This window comes from Triturus cristatus, chromosome 2_1 (genome assembly GCF_964204655.1).
Source record: "Triturus cristatus chromosome 2_1, aTriCri1.1, whole genome shotgun sequence".
Lineage (NCBI taxonomy): Eukaryota > Metazoa > Chordata > Amphibia > Caudata > Salamandridae > Triturus > Triturus cristatus.
The window spans coordinates 849172313-849191729 of record NC_140581.1 but is presented as its reverse complement, the minus strand read 5'-3'; the positions used below and the strand labels follow the sequence as shown (position 1 = coordinate 849191729).

General features: G+C 43.5%; 1 protein-coding gene across 1 annotated transcript in view; it reads right to left on the bottom strand.

Annotated features, from left to right (window-relative positions):
* PUM3 (pumilio RNA binding family member 3) overlaps positions 1 to 19417 on the bottom strand; it is a 271295-nt gene that overhangs the window by 49783 nt on the left and 202095 nt on the right. Inside the window, exons 13-15 of the mRNA XM_085632951.1 lie at positions 12660 to 12740; positions 7495 to 7637; positions 6344 to 6566 (exon numbers count right to left, since the gene is read on the bottom strand). Coding sequence (XP_085489077.1) covers positions 6344 to 6566; positions 7495 to 7637; positions 12660 to 12740 — 447 coding nt within the window. The remainder of the gene's footprint in view (positions 1 to 6343; positions 6567 to 7494; positions 7638 to 12659; positions 12741 to 19417) is intronic.

Below are 19417 nucleotides of genomic sequence, written 5' to 3'. Positions count from 1 at the left end.
AGAAGGAACATGTCTTACATGTCACTGGTCCTTCCAGGTTGAGCGGAAAGGTTTCTGGGCAATTAGCCCAGGTAGTGGACTGTGGCATATGGCACATTCTATAGTCCATTAATACCTTAGGGGAATAGGTTATCCGAGTTGGTAGGGGCAGAGCACAGTATATTTGGGCAGAGCTTTCGGGCTTGTAAGGGCGCGGACGAGCTTGCCTTGTACGCGCCTTCGGCGCGTCCGCTGCGCGTGCGCTGAGGTGTCGGCATTTATGCCAATGGAGTTGACTACTAGACCGCCTCCCCCTTGTAGCCCCAAGAAGAGGTCCGGTCTCTCCCCCGGTGCCCAAGAGTGAGGCTCCCAAGAGGTAACTCCGTCTGCGCAGTGCGTGTACAAATAACAATGTTAGATTTAAAATATAGAAGAGGTTTAGCAGCAACAATAAAATGAGCGATTCAGTACCAGCTCTAAACGTACTTTCCCGGTTTCCACCTCAGGAAACTAAGTGCTGCGCGTGCGCTGAGGGGTTGGCATTTATGCCAATGGAGTTGACTACTAGACCGCCTCCCCCTTGTAGCCCCAAGATGGCGGCCGTCCCAAGAAGAAGTCCGGTCTCTCCCCCGGTGCCCCAGAGTGAGGCTCCCAAGAGGTAACTCCGTCTGCGCAGCGCGTGTGCAAATAACAATGTTAGATTTAAAATATAGAAGAGGTTTAGCAGCAACAATAAAATAAGCGATTCAGTACCAGCTCTAAACGTACTTTCCCGGCTTCCGCCTCAGGAAACTAAGTGATTAATGTTACTGTAGGCAAAAGACAGATCTACTAGACTCCTGAACTTTTTCATGTGAATAAATGTCTTCTACTTTTACCAAAGCTAAAACACTGCCTTGGCATTATATATGGAATGATATTTTTTTGCTCCAATCTAGTGTTACCTCTAAATAAGTTTTCAGTACTGCCCTGCGTTTCTTAGGCTCTAGAGAATCATCTAAACTCTTACCATTGAGGATCAAGAATCTAGATTTCATAGCAAACTGACATGTACTAAATGTAGAAAGCAAAATGAAGGTCAGCCAGTGCTTTGGAGAAGCAGTCTGGCAGTAAATGAGCACCGAATTTTAAGTTCAGCCACTGGGGGTAGGAAAGTTTAGCAGAGAGCCTCAACAAAAGCGAACAGTGATACAAACAACTGCCACTAAACTCATTTATTTCCAGGGTCTTCATTCTTCCTCCATTCCCTTTCTTTTAACCTTCTGCTCCTCCTCTTCTCAACCTCTTTCTTTACTTTACTACTTGCATTGCCTCATCTCAGCTCCCAGGAGCTTTTCCTCGCTTCTCTACACATCTCTTTAGAATATTATTTACCTTATTGCTTTAACATTAAGCCTCTATTCCAAATCCTCCAAGCATAACTCAACACAATGTGACTTGTTTACACTTCTCTTTAGTCACTGGTCCTAGGCTTTGCTGCTTACTTATCTCTCACGTAAGTCCCACAACCTTCCACAATTCATCATCCCAGATTTCTTTTGAACTTGCACTTATGTATCAGTTCTCCAGATCTCTTCAGCTTTGACTGAATGTGCTTTCTACTCTCTTTTCATAATTCCCTCTCGCTCCTAAATCGAAAAGCATGCATAATGAATGAAAAATGGTGCATGCCAGTATTTGCCTCTTTAATGATTTTCTTTAAAAAAAAGATTTAGGTAGTGGCTTAAATACCATCTTGAGACTGCATTGATATATGATGTTTAAGGTGGTCTTCATCCAAAAGGCGTCCATGACCTACCACTCTTCCAGCATTTGTCTTTTTTTATTAGGAGGCAGAATAGCAAATTTTCAAGGACATACTAAAATCACCTGTTCATGTCCTAACTTGCTCAATAACCTAAACTCTACACTGATCTGTCGAAATCCCAACATTGTTGACCAGTTACAATTCATAGATCTAACATATGCCAGCAGTGCCTAAATTAACAAGCACTGGCAAATCTAATAGGTCTCAAATTTTAAAGGTGTTATAGTTGACATTTTGTCTGCAAAAAATAAAAAAGGAAAAATGGTGCTGCTGCCATATTTTTTTTAATTTACTTTTAATTTACTGTTGCAAGGAGGTAAACGCCCATCTTACCCCAGTAAATAAAAACAATATATATATGAAGTGTGCAAAAGCATAACAGTGAAGAGAGGCCGGATAGTAAACTGCTGCTACCGGAAAGATCTTTTAAAAAAAAAAAAAAAAAAGAAAGGAAAGGAAAGGGATGGTGCAAGGAATGGAGGCCATAGGAGGGTAGATAAATCAAGGGTATGGGCGACAAAGAAAGCAGAACATGTTGGAAAAAGGAAACGCATATGCTCTAATTGAGTGCTGTAGGAAGCTGGCTTAACTCTTCATGTGATATACAAATAATTGGTTTTATCTTGTAAAGGGTCCAGAGATTCCCCACAAGTAATCAGTGCTTCTACGAAAACCTAAAGTGCTCTATTTGTGGTAGTGTGGTCGAACAGCCGTAGGCCTAAAACAGAGGAGTGTAAGATACTTGTTATACACACGGTGGCTAACAAATGAGACACGACTCAAAAAAAGAGATTCACACCAATTTCAGAAAAATACGTTTTTTCTAGATTAAGATTTACATTAAAAGGTGAGTACATTTTTCAATAAAAATACTTTTCACTTTAAAAAGTGGGCACATTGCAATTTTTCAGTTCAGCATTGTTAACCTATGGGAGGAAAACAAGAATGCAATGTTGCAGGTAAGTATACGACTTACAGACTTGGTTTTCAGGATAAAGAATCAACCCCAGGCAAGGTTCAGGTAGTTAACAACACTGCACCTCCAGCGGCACAGGGGTGGCTGGGTGCAGGGTTAAAATTTGGAATCTGGCACCAATGTTAGCCAATAGAGAAAGGGGGTAATCGAAGAGATTCTGCTTACAAGTAACATGGTTTAGTAACCCAGTCTCCGGGGGTTGAGGTAAGCACAGGAGGCAGCATTAAACTTACACTCTCAGCAGCACAGGGGCGGCAGGGTGCAGAATGCCAATACAGCGAGAAGAGCCCAGTGCAAATCAATGGGGGAGATCCGTTTTGGAAAAAGGCCGCAAGTTCTGGCTAGGAGGATGGACGAAGAAAATCCACAGCTGCCCAGGTAGGAACTAAAGCTTGGGGACGTAGGGACACTGTTGGTCGAGCTCCCCAAGGCCAGAGGCTTCGGTGCAGGTTGTCCTTAGATGTCAGAAAAGGCTTGTAATGCCTGCAGGTTGTGGTTAGGGGGGTCGTTGTGCGGAGGCTGCAGGCGTTGACATTGAGTCCGGCAGGGGTCAACCCATGATAGACTCTTGTTCAGAATCACAGGGGAACCTTCACAGAACCGGTGGGCCACTTGGACTCAGGCTGTGGGTGTCCGGTGCAGAGTTGGGTCCGGTGGGAGGTTTTGTGGTTCCTCAGGCTCTTGTTCTTTGAAGAGGGTTTCTTCTGGATCTGTCCGCTGTCCACAGGAGGTCTTGATCTTTTTTGAAGGCAGGCAGTCCTCCCAGGGTTTTGGAGGTCTCTGGGCCTGCAGGACATATGGAATTTTGTAGAAGGAGCGAAAGGTGGCAGGTCGGCTGGTCTGGCGTAGAGTCAGCCACTGGTCCTCCTTCTTTCTTTCTGTTGCTTTGGTGTCAGGGTTTTGTAGGTCGTCAGGAATCCAGGGTCTGGAGGTGCCACTTAATACTACAGTTAGGAGCGTTACAGGTGAGTGACAGGTAGGGACCAGTGGGCCCATTATCTGATGGGTCTACGCCCTCTATTATGCCCCCTTCCTATGGGAGGGGGCATAGTCTTTGCCCTGATTGGATAAGTCCCATTGTCTTCAAGATGGTGGGCACTAAAAAATGTGCTTCACTTTGCCTTCAGCACCAAAGGGGAGGAATTGGCAAAGAGGGGGCACACCTTCTATTCGCACTTCGTTGTCTCGCTGGTTCCCACCAAAAGTGGGGGTTTGAACCAGGGGGATGCCATCTGCTGCTAGCAGCAGAGGCTGGAGTCACATTACAAAGGCAGCAAGACCGTTGAAGCTTCCTTCTTGAGCACTGTACCTGCCTGGAGGAGGAGGTGTGACACCTCTGCCCAGGATGGGCTTTGTTTCTGGCCTCAGAGAGAAAGGGTTCTCACCCCATGGGTCCAGAAACATGTCTGATGATGGCAAGCTGCATAAAGCCAGTCAGAGACCACACCAAGGGTGGTAGGTTTTCAGGGGGCACCTCCTAGTTGCCCTCTGGGTACATGTTCTATTAAATCCAACACTGGCATCAATGTGGGTTTATTAAGAAGAGTTGTTTGGTATCAAACACTCCTGGGTTCAGTGAACCCATCATGGTGCTGAGGAACTAGAGTTGTCGAGTTTCTAGTCCATGTACTCTTTATGGCTTCCATGGCACTTACAATATTAAGAATGGACTTAAATATTGTAGGGGCATATCTTCTCATGCAGATATGACCACACCTGAGATATAGTGCACCCTGCCTTATGGATTGTAATGCCTGCTAGAGGGGTGACTTCGCTATATCTTAGGCAGTGCTGCCTGACACTGCACACAGGCAGGTTGCCATGTCGGCTTTGTCATTTTTCTCTGCCACAAGGCATGCAGGCTGCAGTGTCAGTTGCATTGCATTGGTGAGGGGTATCTAGGGACCCTCCTCCGTCCCAATCCCCTGGGTACCAGGTTTACCATTTACTAGGGACTTAAGGGAGGGGGTCTGAAGTTGTGCCAATCGTGGTACAGTTTTAGGGAAGGAACTCTGGCACAGGGGAACAGGTTAGCAAGGACCCTGTGCACTTTTTATCGAAACCACATAATTTTCTATGCAAAAAGTTGGGGTTAGCCATGTCAAAAATAGGCACTCTGTCACAAGTGCAGAAAGACAAAGTATTTTAATGATATCAGCCCTAGCAAGATACATGTCACTCAATAAAAAGGACGGTAAAGAAGCTATGCTCTAGTGGAAGTACAAAAACAAGAAGAGGAAGGAAAGTCAATGAATAAGAAACAAACAAACGAAATAGACAAGAAAGCCAACCAATGAGCTAGCTCAAAGCCCAAAGCCAACTCTATGTATTGTACTGTTCACAATTGGTCTTTAACCTCTGGGCTGCTTTTAGCTGTCTGTTTTCATTCTTAAAAATATGAAAAGTAAGCAAAAGTCAGCATTTTCCTTTATGAAAATAAATATATTAAAGAACAAATTACATCACAAGTATTTTAGAGTGGTCTACGCCATCCATAAATGTGTAACAAAGTATCCAAAGACAGAAATGACATGTTGAATAGAATACACTTGATTTTCTTAAAATATCTATTCAGTAAATGACTAGTTCTTTGCCCTTCCAGGCTCTAAAAGCATGAACAAATGGCCAGTATTTTTCTCAGCGAGTTATGGCAACCCTAATCATGAAAGAACGTGCAGTGCATTTCAAAGTGATGTCCCTCATAGATGTTGGATTTAGAGAGTATCAGATGAGAACTCTCTGCATGCTTCCCTTAGAAGCAAGGTCTCTCGTTTAGCAGAAAATATGCAGCCTCAGAAAGTTTTTGTCAAAACAAGAATGAAAACTCCTTTAAAAGCAGCCAACATAATGCACACATTACAAAAGTAGAATCCTTGCAGAATGCTCAGCTGAAACATTCTTTCTGCATCTGTATCTGGCTGGCAGCTTCCAACAGGACAACAAAAACTAAACTAATTGTGCGCACAAAGGAGAAAATTGCAATCCTTCAGCATACCTGACTGCTGAAAGAAAGAGGTAGTTCCATGATGGCAGCCATGGCTGGATACAAGTCATCCAGTCAAAAGGATGATAATGTAGCTGTGAGCCAGAGTAGGGATAGACACAAGAAGAGGAAGGAAAGTCATCGAATAGGATGCAAGCAAACGAGACTTGCAAGAAACCTAAAATATATATAACCCATACTCTCATTGAGTGGCCAGTGATGTTTAACAAGGATCATACTGCATTGACATTGTGGTCTTTCCCTTAGAGATCACTGGTTCAGAAAATAGTCTATGCGCATCATTCAGAAAGTATTCTACAGATTAAGACCAACCTTCCTGCATGTCTCGAGAGGACCACACTCTTCTAGCTGCTTTTTTGGTAAAATCCTACAAAAGTTCACAAGTTATAGATCGGTGGAGGATCCTTTTCAGCCAAGGTGTGGGGTAAGTGAAACTTGCTACCAGTCAACCATCGTGCCATTCAAGATAAAGTATCATTCAAGCCCAACCACTAGATAGTAAAATAGGGACATTAAGTGAGTAATTAATATATTTTACTGGTAAGAAAAACAATTTACATTTTCTGAACATGTTTACCTCTCCATCGATTCCACCTGCAACAAATTCTTCTGCCGCCATGGTGGCAATGGCATCCATAGCAGGCTGGGTGTCTCCAAGAGCAGACTCTAATATACTGGGAACAAGAACACAGGATGCTTTGTCCATAACAAGCTCTCTTGCATGGTCTTCCAGGTATTTCAACAGGGGAGGGGACACAGCTTCTAGAAGTTCACGACGGCGGACCACAGGGTCTTTCTTACTGTAAAAAAAAAAAAGAAACACAAAAAGGTGAGGAATGCTAAAGTTCAAGCTTTTTTTTGGTTCTTCAAGCTGAGAGTTACTCAGAAAAGAAATACTTTGATATGGTGTGAAATGCTTTCTACTGCAAGAATGCAAGAATACCAGTTTTGTTTGTGTTAATGAGTACCCACAGGGTCTGCGAGACTGAGCTGAATTTAGGAGGAATCATCACCACTCAGGCTGCCACATTTTGGAGAGTTTCTAATTGGTTTAGTAGGTCTGCACCTGCACTCACAGCCATGTCAAGAGCATCAATAGCAGGCCTGTGCATAGTTCGCAGGGTTTTGCTACGAGGAACCCCGCGAAGTTACAAAAAAACTCCACGAAGTTCCGCAGTGCAGTGCGAACTGCAGTTTGTGCTGGTATTCCTGTCACTCGGGTAGAAATTCTACCAGAGCGGCAGCTCACGCTCTCGAACTTACCATACGCGATCGCAAACTTACGGTTCGCAATCGCGAGCAGGGCAAAAGCTCCGCTGCACATCGCGAAGCGGAGTTTTTTGCACTCCGCGAGCTCGGCGGAGTACTGAAAACTCAGCAAACGGAGCGAAGTTCACTGCCCAGGCCTAATCAACAGGACCCTAATACAAGTGACTTATTGAGAATAATTATATACAACTTGTTCTGGAGACAGCCCTTCCAAATGGAAATAAGGGATTACTGAGATTACTCAATGGGTCCCCCTAAGAAACATGAAAGCCAAGATGTCAACGTGAAGGTGAAAGCCAAGATGTCAACGTGAAGGTAACACAGATACAAGCAGAGACCAATCAACTTCGGAGTTATGATTTAAAATGGCTACCACAGTGACACACACTAAAACCCACACACAAAGCCAACTCTCCCTCCCAATACAAGATATTTATAAAGTATTGGCGTGGCAATTACCTGTGTGTGTTCCCATCACCCTGCTGCAGAACTTTCACAAGTTCTGGGAGGAAATGTGCATTATTTCTAGGGCTCAGTAAATACAACAAAACCTTCTTGCCATATTTGTTGTTAATGATACTTGGCAGGGATCCAATCATCTCCTGAAAGGGAAAAAATACAAATAAAATTACTGGCTGCCAACTTTGTGAACATGAAAAATGCTTTTGCTGCTCTGGAATATAGAGAGAAAAATACACTTGAGGCAAAGGGAAAATGATTTATCCACACAATCAACTAGGGACAGGACTTGCTTCAATGAGCAGAATGAACATATGGGTTGTGTATGAAATACAATAAATAATGAGTTACAAACACCTTCCTCCTCCAGCAACAAAAAATTCTATTAAAATATACGACTTAGAAATTGCTTTTGGGTATTGAATACCCGGATGACAAACATCCCCTCTTACCCTACGAGCACCTGTTTAAACTCACCCTTAAAATGATGCAGTATTGTGAATTATGGCCTGAGAGAAGGGTAGCAAATAAATAGCATGCAGGATGAAAAATAGTAACCAAGGGCGAACTGATGACTAATGGGCAACATCAATTTTCAGCACTGCTTTCTAAGGCTTTGGAAAATAAATTCCAATTTTCACAGATTGAGTGAAAAAGATTTTTTGGGAGAAAGGGAATACTACCTTGCAAGGTCAATTTTTTAAAGAAAGGTATTGGAAATAACCAAAATTACAATATACAGGGTACACAGATTTTCTCACTAGAAAGGTCTGTGCTCTCTCCAACTAGTTGGTGAGAAGAGACCTTGCACATAATTGTGAAGCGAACTCACATGCAACTTCCAGAACAAAGCAGGTGCAGAAGGGGATTTTGCCACACCACTTAACGGTAGGTATCTCACTGGAGCACAACACAGTAGTAAAATCCGTGCACCCAGAGTGGCATTCTACGTCACATTTATTTCATAAAATGCAGCTAAATCCATGCTTGAATCTGTCCACTGTCAAAGGGAGTAAAGTCCGCTGTCTGGAATGGTCTTGGTGCCAACAAGCAGTGTGGCACTATGAAGGAAGAAGCCAGAAAAGAGACCCAGTGAGGATTCTAGGTTGTCACCGGTGCAGTGAAGCTAAATCTATTTTCAATTTTACTACATGTGATGTGTTTTCTGAGAAAACCCACACACACACACTGAACAGCATTCAGAACATTCACGCATCTCCAGCAGGGAGTCACGATTAGTTAATCAGATTCCAATAAGATATGCGTCTCCGCACAGCAAGAATTACCTGTAGCCTGTGTGAATAAAGTGGTGCCCATATGCTGACCAAGGATGGCTCAAAAACCGAGGCAACGGTAAGCAGGCTAGTCTTCCATCCAGCTACATAACTACTACCAAACAGAACGAACAGTAGGTCTTGCAGAATATACATCCACCACAACCAGACCTGCACTGCGAGGACCAAGGAGTAGGCGCTGGAAGACCATGGTAATTCTGCTGAAATTTAACCCAGACAGGATGCAGTTCTGGCAGCATGAAACAGAGGCAAATCGCATGCAGCTGGACCAAGGCAGTAATAAAACAAGCTCCATTTTACAAAACTTTAACAGCGGACAGCACCACACTACTAACAACTGCATGCAGTCAGGGGCAGGGGTTACTTTAAGCGTAGCATAAAGGGCCTACTGTTAGCAGAAGTGCTCAACTTGTAAAATAACAATTGCCGGGCCTAAAGAGTTTCTCAGACGCCTGCCGGTGCTGCGGCTGAATGTTGACGTTGTCAAATGCCAAGTCTGTCCCTTAAGTGATTCAAATTTGTAGCCTTCATACACATCAGTCCCCAGACTCCGTGTCTAGATGCCAGGGTACCTGCACCCTCACAGACCTTGCCTTTGCCCCTATTCATCGGAGATTGGTCTCAGCCTCCAATAGGCAACGTGAGCTTGCTGCTTCCTTGCAAAGTCTCACAATGCAGGTGTCTATTGTTCCGTCCAACCTACAATGCACCAGTGCATCCACCACAAAACATTTAGGGCCGGAAGTATCAATATTGGGAATAGAGATTACGTAATGGCGATTCTCTGCACATCGGAATTAGGAATTTAGCGAGTCATAGTGGGTTGCAAATCGACACTTCTCATGAACACTAATGAGGTAGGTCGCAATTTGCGACCCATTAGGAATCACTAAAATCACAGGGCTGGTGGCCTGCCGGGGTAAGCAGACCACCATGTCTGTGATTGCTTTTAAATGAAGCTATCATTTTTCTTTTTTTTTTTAAATCCAACTAGTTTTCCTTAAAGGAAAAAAGGATGAGTTTAAAAAAAATGAAAGTTTTTTTCATTTTTTAAGAGTAGGCAGATGTTTTTGGAACCACTGCCTACTCTTAAAAAAACGTTTTCACAAACATTCACAAAGAGGAAGGGGTCTTTTGGGGACCCCTTCCCGTTTGCTAATGGGTTACCACCTACTTTAAGTAGGTGGTAAAATGCGAATATTTAGCAACCGTACATTGATTGCTTAACATTCTTACATGCCACTGCGATTCGGTATTGGGAAGGGACGCTCGTTACTCCCCTTACTAATACTGAATCGGTATGTATTCGCAATTCCATACTGCGATTCGGTAACATGTTACTGAATCGCAATTCTGGAATGATGCATACAAAAATGCATTTTTCCAGTCACAAATGTCCCGATTCTGTGAATCGGGCCGTTTGCAACTAGAAAACTGCTCGATACATCTGCCCCTAAACCCCAGTAAGCATCAGCTTCTGGAAATTAAAGTACAGATAATAAAATATGCAGGTAACTTCAAAAATCTGTAGGAAATTTTCCAAATTAGCAAATCTGTACGTAATTAGGAAAGTGTGTTCCCTGCTGAAACACCTGTGTCACAGATATTAAGTATTTCACTGAAAGTTGGTGGTGTTTAGATAGGTGACTGGAGCCCCTGGGAATTTCCACAAGCTGATAAGCCATATCTCAATATCACAAAAGATGCTGTAAGGCAGGGAGAACCACCTTACTCCCTCATGTATGGCCTAGGCCCCCAGAAATAGACAGAAAATAGTCGGCAGCACACGCTATTCAAGTCGTTCATATGTATGTCACAATAAGGGTACACAATAAAACAGTCCTCTTTGATATTTAGTTTTCTTTCTTGTCTTTAATTTCTGTTTTCTTTTTTTCTTTATGCTGAATACTTAGCCAACACGTGTTTTGTTGCCTGGTGGGCACACTGTCCTGCGACTTTTTCAAGGCTAAGATGAGAAAAACAAACTATTGTGGCACCACGCAAATCTATACAAAGTATGTGAGGTAGTAAGTACATTTCACCATGACTACTGGAGTCCAATCACAGATTGGGCTTCCATATTAAACATACTCCTAGTGCAAATCCATGCACTTCATTCACACGGTCAATTCAATAGTTCATAAACGTCTGCTACCAAAATCCAGAACGTAAGTGACGCCACCAGTAACACATGCCACCAGTAACACATGCGTGATTACTGCAATGAAATAATTAAATCAAATATTTGGAGATCCTACATTATTAGTGACATATCGGTGAATCAGCCAGAGTGTCCAAAGGTCACAAGTACACATTGAGAGCACTGCACATCGCTACCAAGTCAAAAGTTTAAAATTAAACGTGCACAATGGTTGGTATCAAGAAAGTACCTCAATCTTTTAATTGTATCGCCTGTAAAAGGTGAAAGGTATGAGAATTATCAACAGTCTCAAAGATACACCACAAAGTAAGATATGTACATCCTACATTGTAAGCGCATTTAAACCTACTTCTCCTTCGGTGTTAATTCCAACCCAACGGTATTCATATACAATTGTTTTCACGTAGGGTGAATCGGTCATCTGTATGTGCTCCACCAATCAAATTTTATATATAACAGCCTTCCCAGAGTTAGGATAGTCACGAGGTTTCCAACGTCAACACCTAAATCAGATCAATGGTAATATATCTATCAAAAATGTGTACGGTACAATTCGATAGCCAACTCACAGTCGTATCAAGCCAATCCAAGTAAGCCTTACCGAAGAGACTGTCTTAGACTAGCATAGTGAAGCTCCTATGGGCCCATTAGCCGATAAGCATTTGCCCCGACCTGCCCCCCAATACGGAGAAGTCCGACAGTCCTGTTTCTGAAAAGGGATAGTCCCTTTATCTATAAATATGGGAAATTTTCAGACAGGACGACGTTCATGAACAGGGGATTCTGTAATGTGTGGGGAACGAGTTTCTATGTTTGAATCTCTGAGCTTGGGTGTACATGCAGGCTTGTCTGTGGCAGTGTCTGCGTTTTGAAGGAGGTGCTGAGTATTTGCATTGCCTATCTGATGGTTCTTCTGTGTCACCGACGTAATGGTATGTGTTGATTACACAATCCATTAATATTTCCTGTATTGATACAACATTTCCTCCATCAACATACTGGTGAAACTTATTTTGGAAGCATGCATAAACTTTGCCTGGTTTGATGAATGTTCAGCCCAGATTTTTAAAGGCATCAACAAGTACTTAGCTTACCCTATGAATTAGTCACAATAGATACCTGGGATGAAACCTAATGTTTTCTCCAGCGGAACCAGTATTAAGGTGTTTAAGATAGCACGCGAGTAGATTAGGTATAGCCTCTTGATACTAAAAGTGAACAGTCAACCAATTTACATAGTACAGGTAGTTTGAAATGGAAATTATCTTACAATTAACAGCAACAGAGTGCTCTAAACCTCAGGAAAAATTTGTTGGCAAATATATCTGAAGTCAAAAGTAGAACGGTTATATCTGAGCAGGTTCAAAGTGAAACAGATAAGGGCATCACGGGCATGAAGTCAACGATCTGCTACCCTATGCGCTAGACATGGCATTCCACTGTAAACATGTTTGCTTAAGAAAGCTTTTAAGTAAACAGTGCGGTTGCATGTTTAGTCAAATAAGCATTCTTAAATGGTTTGATCAGATTCAAATGTTATCGATTCAGCAATGTTAAAATGCCAGAAGCGCGAAACAAATGCAGAAAAAAGAATCTCACGGAGAGTGGCAATGCGAAGACATAAGAGCAACATATTAAATAATAACTGTTTGCAAATCTTATCAGGGTATAAAGTCGTCATGTTCATAATGATCATCTCTTCAACTTACGGATATGACCAACTGCTTCACAAGCTTGGTATCATCAATGGAATCGAAAGCTGCCAGCAGCACCAAATGAGAGAACTCGCCCTGCAATACGTGGAAAAATGTCAATGAAACTGTATCCTATAAATCGGTGATAAAAAAAAAAATACATGAGGAAAAATTGCCTACACCTCAGATTCCAGTGCATGTGAAATTCAAACCCCATTGCAGATTAGTTAATAAACCAGGATTTTTACTAAACAGACCATAAACCCAGATGCCTTAACCATAAACAGCTACCAAGACTGCAGTAAATCACACTTGATAAAACTGCAATTAAAGAGTTGAGACACCATAAGAGCCTTGTTAGCAATAAGCTCATACCAGCTATATTTAACCTCATTTGGGCCCATGCTTTATCCAACAAAGGGAACACTGCTAGGCCTTTGCAACAAAATAAGGAGAACAACTTAAAATTCAAAACTGAGAATACAAAAAGAAAAAAAATATTTAGGAAATTCTTGTCTTTTACCAATAGTCCTAAGGCCACAATATTATTGCACTCCTATTAGATAACGAAATGGTTACTTACCAGCTGGGAAAGTTTTGCAGCTTGAAGAATTTTCTGGAGTCACATGCTATGCATTTTTCTACCATCTGGTGGTTCGGTTTGGAATACCCTTAGCCCTCTTTTCCTCTGCTTTTTTTTGGGGGGACGGGGGTTGGAGGGGGACAAGACATAGTCTGTGGTTATTTGGTGCTATGCAAAAACAACAGTTGGACAGAATGCAGAACAAGGTCATACATTCACCCCAGTACAGAGATCTGGGCCTAAATCCATCATTTTGTTGCTCACCATGCCATTACAGTTTGAACCCAGCCATATGTAAATCAGTCTTGACCCTGTGCCTCATGGGAACAGCCCAGCCCTAACTGCCAAGCCAGGTCCTCCCTGGACTGGACACAAGCATCCTAGGACCGGTTTCAGGGTATCACCTCCCTTCAGCCAGGATAGCTTGATTCCAGTGGCATGCCCCATCACTCCATGACATTCCAGATATCTGTACCGGAAGCCCGTGTGCTTCAGATTGGTTTCTTCCTCTTGATAACTCCTCTTGTCCTTACTGGAAGGTATTGCAGTCCTTTACTAGTTTTGTTGCAACTCATTTCCTGGGAAAGTGGTGGGTTGCATGTGGATTCAGAAAATTCAACGGTACTCCTACTGGTAAGAGAACATTCCATTTTAAGCATGAATCTTTTCTGTATTCACATGCAGTACATGGATTTTGTAGTGAAATCCTTGGTCACTTGAGGTGGAGTCCACATGAGGTTGAGATTGCAAATACACTTTCAGTACTCTTGTACCTCCCGTGATTGTTTGTTCACTTGGATGTCCACGCAGTTGTGATTTGTGAAGGTGTGGACGGATGACCACATGGCCGCCATGCATATGTCCCTTTTTGAAACGTTTGCTAGGAAGGCCAGGGTAGCTCCCCTTCTCCTTGTGGAATGTGCTCTGGGACTTGTGTCTAAGCGCACACTTCCCATTTGATAGCACAACTGGATTGTTTGGACTATCCACCTACCAAAGGTGCCCTTCCCCACCGGTGAGCCTTTGTTCGAATATGCAAATGATGGAAAGAACTGTCTTCCTTTGCCCTTTTTAGGTAGTATATCATGGCCCTAAGTACATCTAGCGCACGCAGGGATTTTTAATCTTGGATTTTTGGTTGTTGGAAGAAGGCTGAGCACTAAATTATCTATTAAAAGTGGAATTGTGATAGGACCTTTGGGAGGGAGTGTTGGTTGGCCAGTCTGACTACCCTATCCTTGTGTATTTACAGATAGGGCTCTTGAATGGTTAGCGCTGGCAGCGCGCTCACCCTATGCAGCGATGTTATAGCAATTAGGAAGTATTTAAGGCCAGGAGCTGTATTTCTGACTTGTAAAGCAGTTCAAAGAGTTCCTTCATTATTTGAGTTGGCGCCAAATTGAGTTTCCACATAGGCATCGGTGGATCTACATTTTTTGCTCCTTCTATAAAGCTTTAATAACTGGGTTCAAGATGAAGCTTCTCCCCGTGTCCTATTGTGTAGGCTACTATTGCAACCCGGTGTACTTTAAGTGAAGCATATGTTAAAACATTATCCAGAAGGTACGTTGGGTATCTGACCACTGTGGTGTCCTGTTGTGGAACAGTCACTTTTCTTTGCACCGCATAATTCGAACACCTTCATTTTTCTGTATTGCATTTTCTTATGCTTGGCTTTCTAGCTTCTTTTAGGATGTCTACGGATTGTATTGGGAGGTCCAGGTGACCATACTATGCCCTCAGGAGCCAGGCCCCTAGGCTCAGGCTGCTGGTTTCCAGGTGGAGGACTCTGCCTTCCTGCATGGAGAGCAGGCAGTGTTAATGCAGTCTTTTTACGTTTCCTTGCACCAACTCCATTAGATCTGAGAACCACCTGTGCTCGCCCACTGTGGAGCAATTCATATCACTGAAATTTGCAACTGTTTGCACTAGTTTATCACAACGGGTATGCGAGAAATTGGTGTAAAAGCATACATAAATCTCTGTAAACCAGTCTATCGGCAGGGCATTACCTAGGGAGCAGCATTTTGCATCTTCTGAGATTGCAAAATGTCCATCTCTGGAGTGCCCCACTGCTGGAACACCTCTTTAAGCAATTGTTCGTTTAGCTCCTATTCATGTGATACAGATGCGTGTCTGCTTAATTTGTCAGCTTCCCCATTTTCTATGCCTGGCAGGTGTATTGCTATCAAGGTAATTCATATCAGACTGGTCAATATGCAAATCTTTTGGGCTAATGTTGACAGCACATGGGATCTTCCTCCTCCTTGTTTTGTCAGACATAATATTGTGGCTTTGTTGCCCATTTGGATTTTTTACTGTCTTTTCGCTCACCTGCATCTGGAAGGCCTTTAGGGCCAGGAAGACAGACTTGAGATTCAGGACTTTTATGTGTTGGATCGCTTCTTCCGCATTCCATAGTCATGTGATTTTGAGCTCTCCCATGTGCGCTTCCCAACCCTTGTGGGATATGTCCATGGTGATGGTCGCTGTTGGAGGTGGTTATATGAAAGCTCTGCCTGATATTGTGGTACCCACATTCCACCAGGTCATCTCTTCCTGTAGCTTTTACATTACAACCACTAGATCTTACACACTTTGTGTCCTGCGAACATGGATTTTGGATCCATTTCTGAAGTGGTCTCATGAGATCTTTAGTGGGGAATCAGTAGGATGCAGGAGGCCATCATGCCCATCATTTCTCCCACAGTCTTGTCAGAGACTGACATTTGCGGCATCAGTGAGCCTGTTCTGTGATCGCTTGAATCCTCTAAGGGTGGGGAAGGTTTTTGCCTCTAATGTGTTGCTTTTTATTCCCAGAAAGATATCTTCGCTCTACTGTTTCCTTGATGACTTTTCTAGGTTTATCGCGAACCCAAGTGTCAATGACCATCCTGAGGTTTCTCTTGTATTGTAAAATAAGCTTGCCATAAGTGTAAAGATGTATCCCTTTCCTTCTTAAGTATGCTGCCACTGCAACTAGGCATTTTGTAAACACCCTGGGTTCTAACTTGATTTCGAAGCGGAGCACTTTAAATGGATAGTGGTTTTGGTTGACGATTAACCACTACTTTTGGGTTTGCGGTTCATGGGTATGCATAAAAAAATGTCTTAAGGCTACAGATACCATATATTCCTTTTGCTTCAGCCACGGCTGACTTCCTGGAGTGTTATAATTTCAAATATTTGTGTTTTCATTAATTTGTTTAAGAAGCAGAGTCCAGAACTGGTCATAAGGAATTGTATAGTTTTAGAATTAGTAGTAAATCAAGTAGTTTTCCTTCTTCCTACGAGTGTGATCTTTTCTTTGATCTGACCACCCGGTAGTATAAGTTCTATGCAATAATCATGTTGGATGATGAGAATCCAGTCGTTTAAAATACTTCTGCAGGAAGGCCCCTATTCTGATATGATAGGTTAGCTGTTAAGTGGAATCGCTTGTTTGGGGAGCTTGCTCCTCTGGAGGGCTGACATCTCCCTCTACCCCGAAAGGGCTGGCACTGGGTTGCTTGGAGCAACCACTGATACATTGTTGACTGCTGTTGCCCTTCGTGTTGTTTGGGTGCCTGCAGCGGTGCGCTCGGGAAACTTCCCCTTCTAGTTGGTATCTTTATGGTGGCCGCCCCCCTCAGTTGTTGACCTCAAAACTGCAGAGCCCCCACGGCTCTGGCCGTGTTGTTATACCTTTTAAACTGGTGCAGTGTGTCACTGACCCAAACAATTATTCTCAGAAAGAGAGTATCAATGATATCTGCCTGCACCTCACCCTTGAACCCCGAGGCCCGTAACCAGATATGACTCCTAAGGGTTATACATGTGTTGGGAAGGGTCTTCGCCTCTTCTAGGAGCAGGGCTGCCTGTCTTTGGAATGGCTCTGGGAGGTGTTTCATTAGCTCTTCCACGTCTTCCCAATCTTGATGGACATACTAATTTAGCAGTGTGTTGAAATTAGCGATCCTCCACTTTGTTGCTGCTTCTCTCTCCATTTTTCACCCCACCATTTCCACTCTCTCCCTTTTTTTCGAGGTGGCCCAGTGGATGTGGGTACTCTTTCTTGCCATAGCCACTTTGATGGAGTCTGCCCTTGTATTTACCGGATGTGTAGTGGGTCCTTGGAAGTATGTTTATTCTTCTTTTCTACCCTCGGGGTAACGGTCTTGCAGGCTCCCTGAATGCCTCTCTTCCTCGAGCTAGAATGCTAGGCAGCATCGGGAGATACTCATTCTTGCTTTGAGAGGGTAGGAGGGTAGAAGTAAGTCCACGCCTTCTCTTTTTCCAGCTGGTCCCCATACCGGTCTGCCACCCTTTTCATCATAGAATTTTACATGGTGATGTTAATGACGTATCGACTTCCTACTTTCTCTGATGGAAGTCCTCTACTAGTGTCCCTCTGTCCGGACCTATGGGGCTTCATGTGTTTCAAATGCACTTTGTAAAACAAATTCGGTACAGAAGCACTGTCCTCTTCCTCACTCAGCAGCCCGAGTATCCTAAATGATAAGCTCCCTTTTTTCCATGCCTGCATAGAGGTGTAGTGTGCTTGCCTCTGTTTTGCTCTAGTCCTTAGCGTCTTAGGCAGGAACTCTGCCCACGCTTCGCAGTCTTCAGCACTGTTGTCACTCAGCAGGCAAAGGCTGCAGACTTGATGGTTGTTGTTCTGGGCAAATTCATGGCGACACGTGGGACAGAAGCTAGAGGGAGCGTTCTCCATTTTCTGCCCCATCTGTGCTTTCTCTGACCACGCAGCCCTGTGGTCATCCATCCACGTGGCCCACCTACTTTATCGGTGATATTTAGCTGATGCTTCTGGACCCAACTGCGGAAAAAAGATTCCAAAGATGGCAACTATGCACAGGGGCTTCAGGGTCGCACGTCTCATGTCATGGAGGGACAGATATACCACCAAATGACCATAGGCGGCGTCCAAAAAAACACGAGAGAAAAAGAGGACTAAGAGTATAGCAGACCCAACCACTAGATGACAGAACAATGCACAGCATGTGAATCTAGAAAAGATTCACGCAGCAAAACCAAGTTACCTTTTTGTTCATTCAACTGCCTCTAAGTAATGAGGGTCAGCATTCCAGACTTACACTGTGAGGTGGTTTGATACAATACTTAAAGACTAACTTCAAATTCAACCAGTGCTCCTGCCAGGAGAACCCCTTACAAGCAGGCAGGTAAGCTATCTGTCTCTCTATTGGTCAGAACAGCAAAGAAGCAAGCTGGAATCCACATTTAGAAGCACTCTGGATGAATAAAGGCAACCAGGCCAAGATTCAGCTCTTGACAGCAAGTCTGCTCTGCAATGATGTCCAAAGTTCCCTGTAAGTCCAAATGGTTACAACTTAAAGATTCAAAGGGGAACAGCATTTATCACACTTTGGTGGTCGAAGCTGGAAGCCAAGCCTGCTTCAGTTTAGGACACAGCTGAAGAGGCACATCTTTAAAGAACAGTATATTACAACAAAGTAAAAGTGATTTCAACTTTTTGAACTTAACTACCTACTCAATCACTTGCTGACTGCACGTTTGCCTCGGATTCTGTACAACCCTCTGCTGCCTGTGGCAAGGTTCATGCTGTAGGAAAGTGGGTTTCTGTTGCAGTAACCCCCCACTTTTTGCCAGACTACTGATGCACTTTCACTTGATGCGCCCTGGGTCCCTGGCAATCAGGTTCCCAGGGCCTGTGTTCCTTCCCCAAAACTAACCCAATTGGCATCTCTGACAGGTTAGCCCCTGGTAAATGGTACCACCGGTACCCAGTGCACTGTGACCAGGGAAGACCTCTAAGGGCTGCAGCACTTATTGTGCCACCCTTAGAGGCCATGTACCTTTACGCACACACACTACCTTTGCAGGCTGCATGTTTTGGTGCAGAACAAAGTGAAGAGTCGACATGGCACACTGTGTGCCATGCCTAGAATTCACTGCCCTAGCATAGATCAGTCACTCCTCTAGCTGGGTGCCCTATGCCAGTGGTGAGGGTACAGGTGCATGAACCCTGTACCCCTACAATGTCGAAGTACATTCTTAGACATTGTAAGTGCAGTGCTGCCATTAAGAGTATATGGTGCTAGGAGCTTGTCAATACGAACTCCACAGCACCATAATGGCTACACTGAAAACTGAGAAGTTTGGTATCAAACTTCTCAGCACATTAAACCCACACTGATGCCAGTGTGGGATT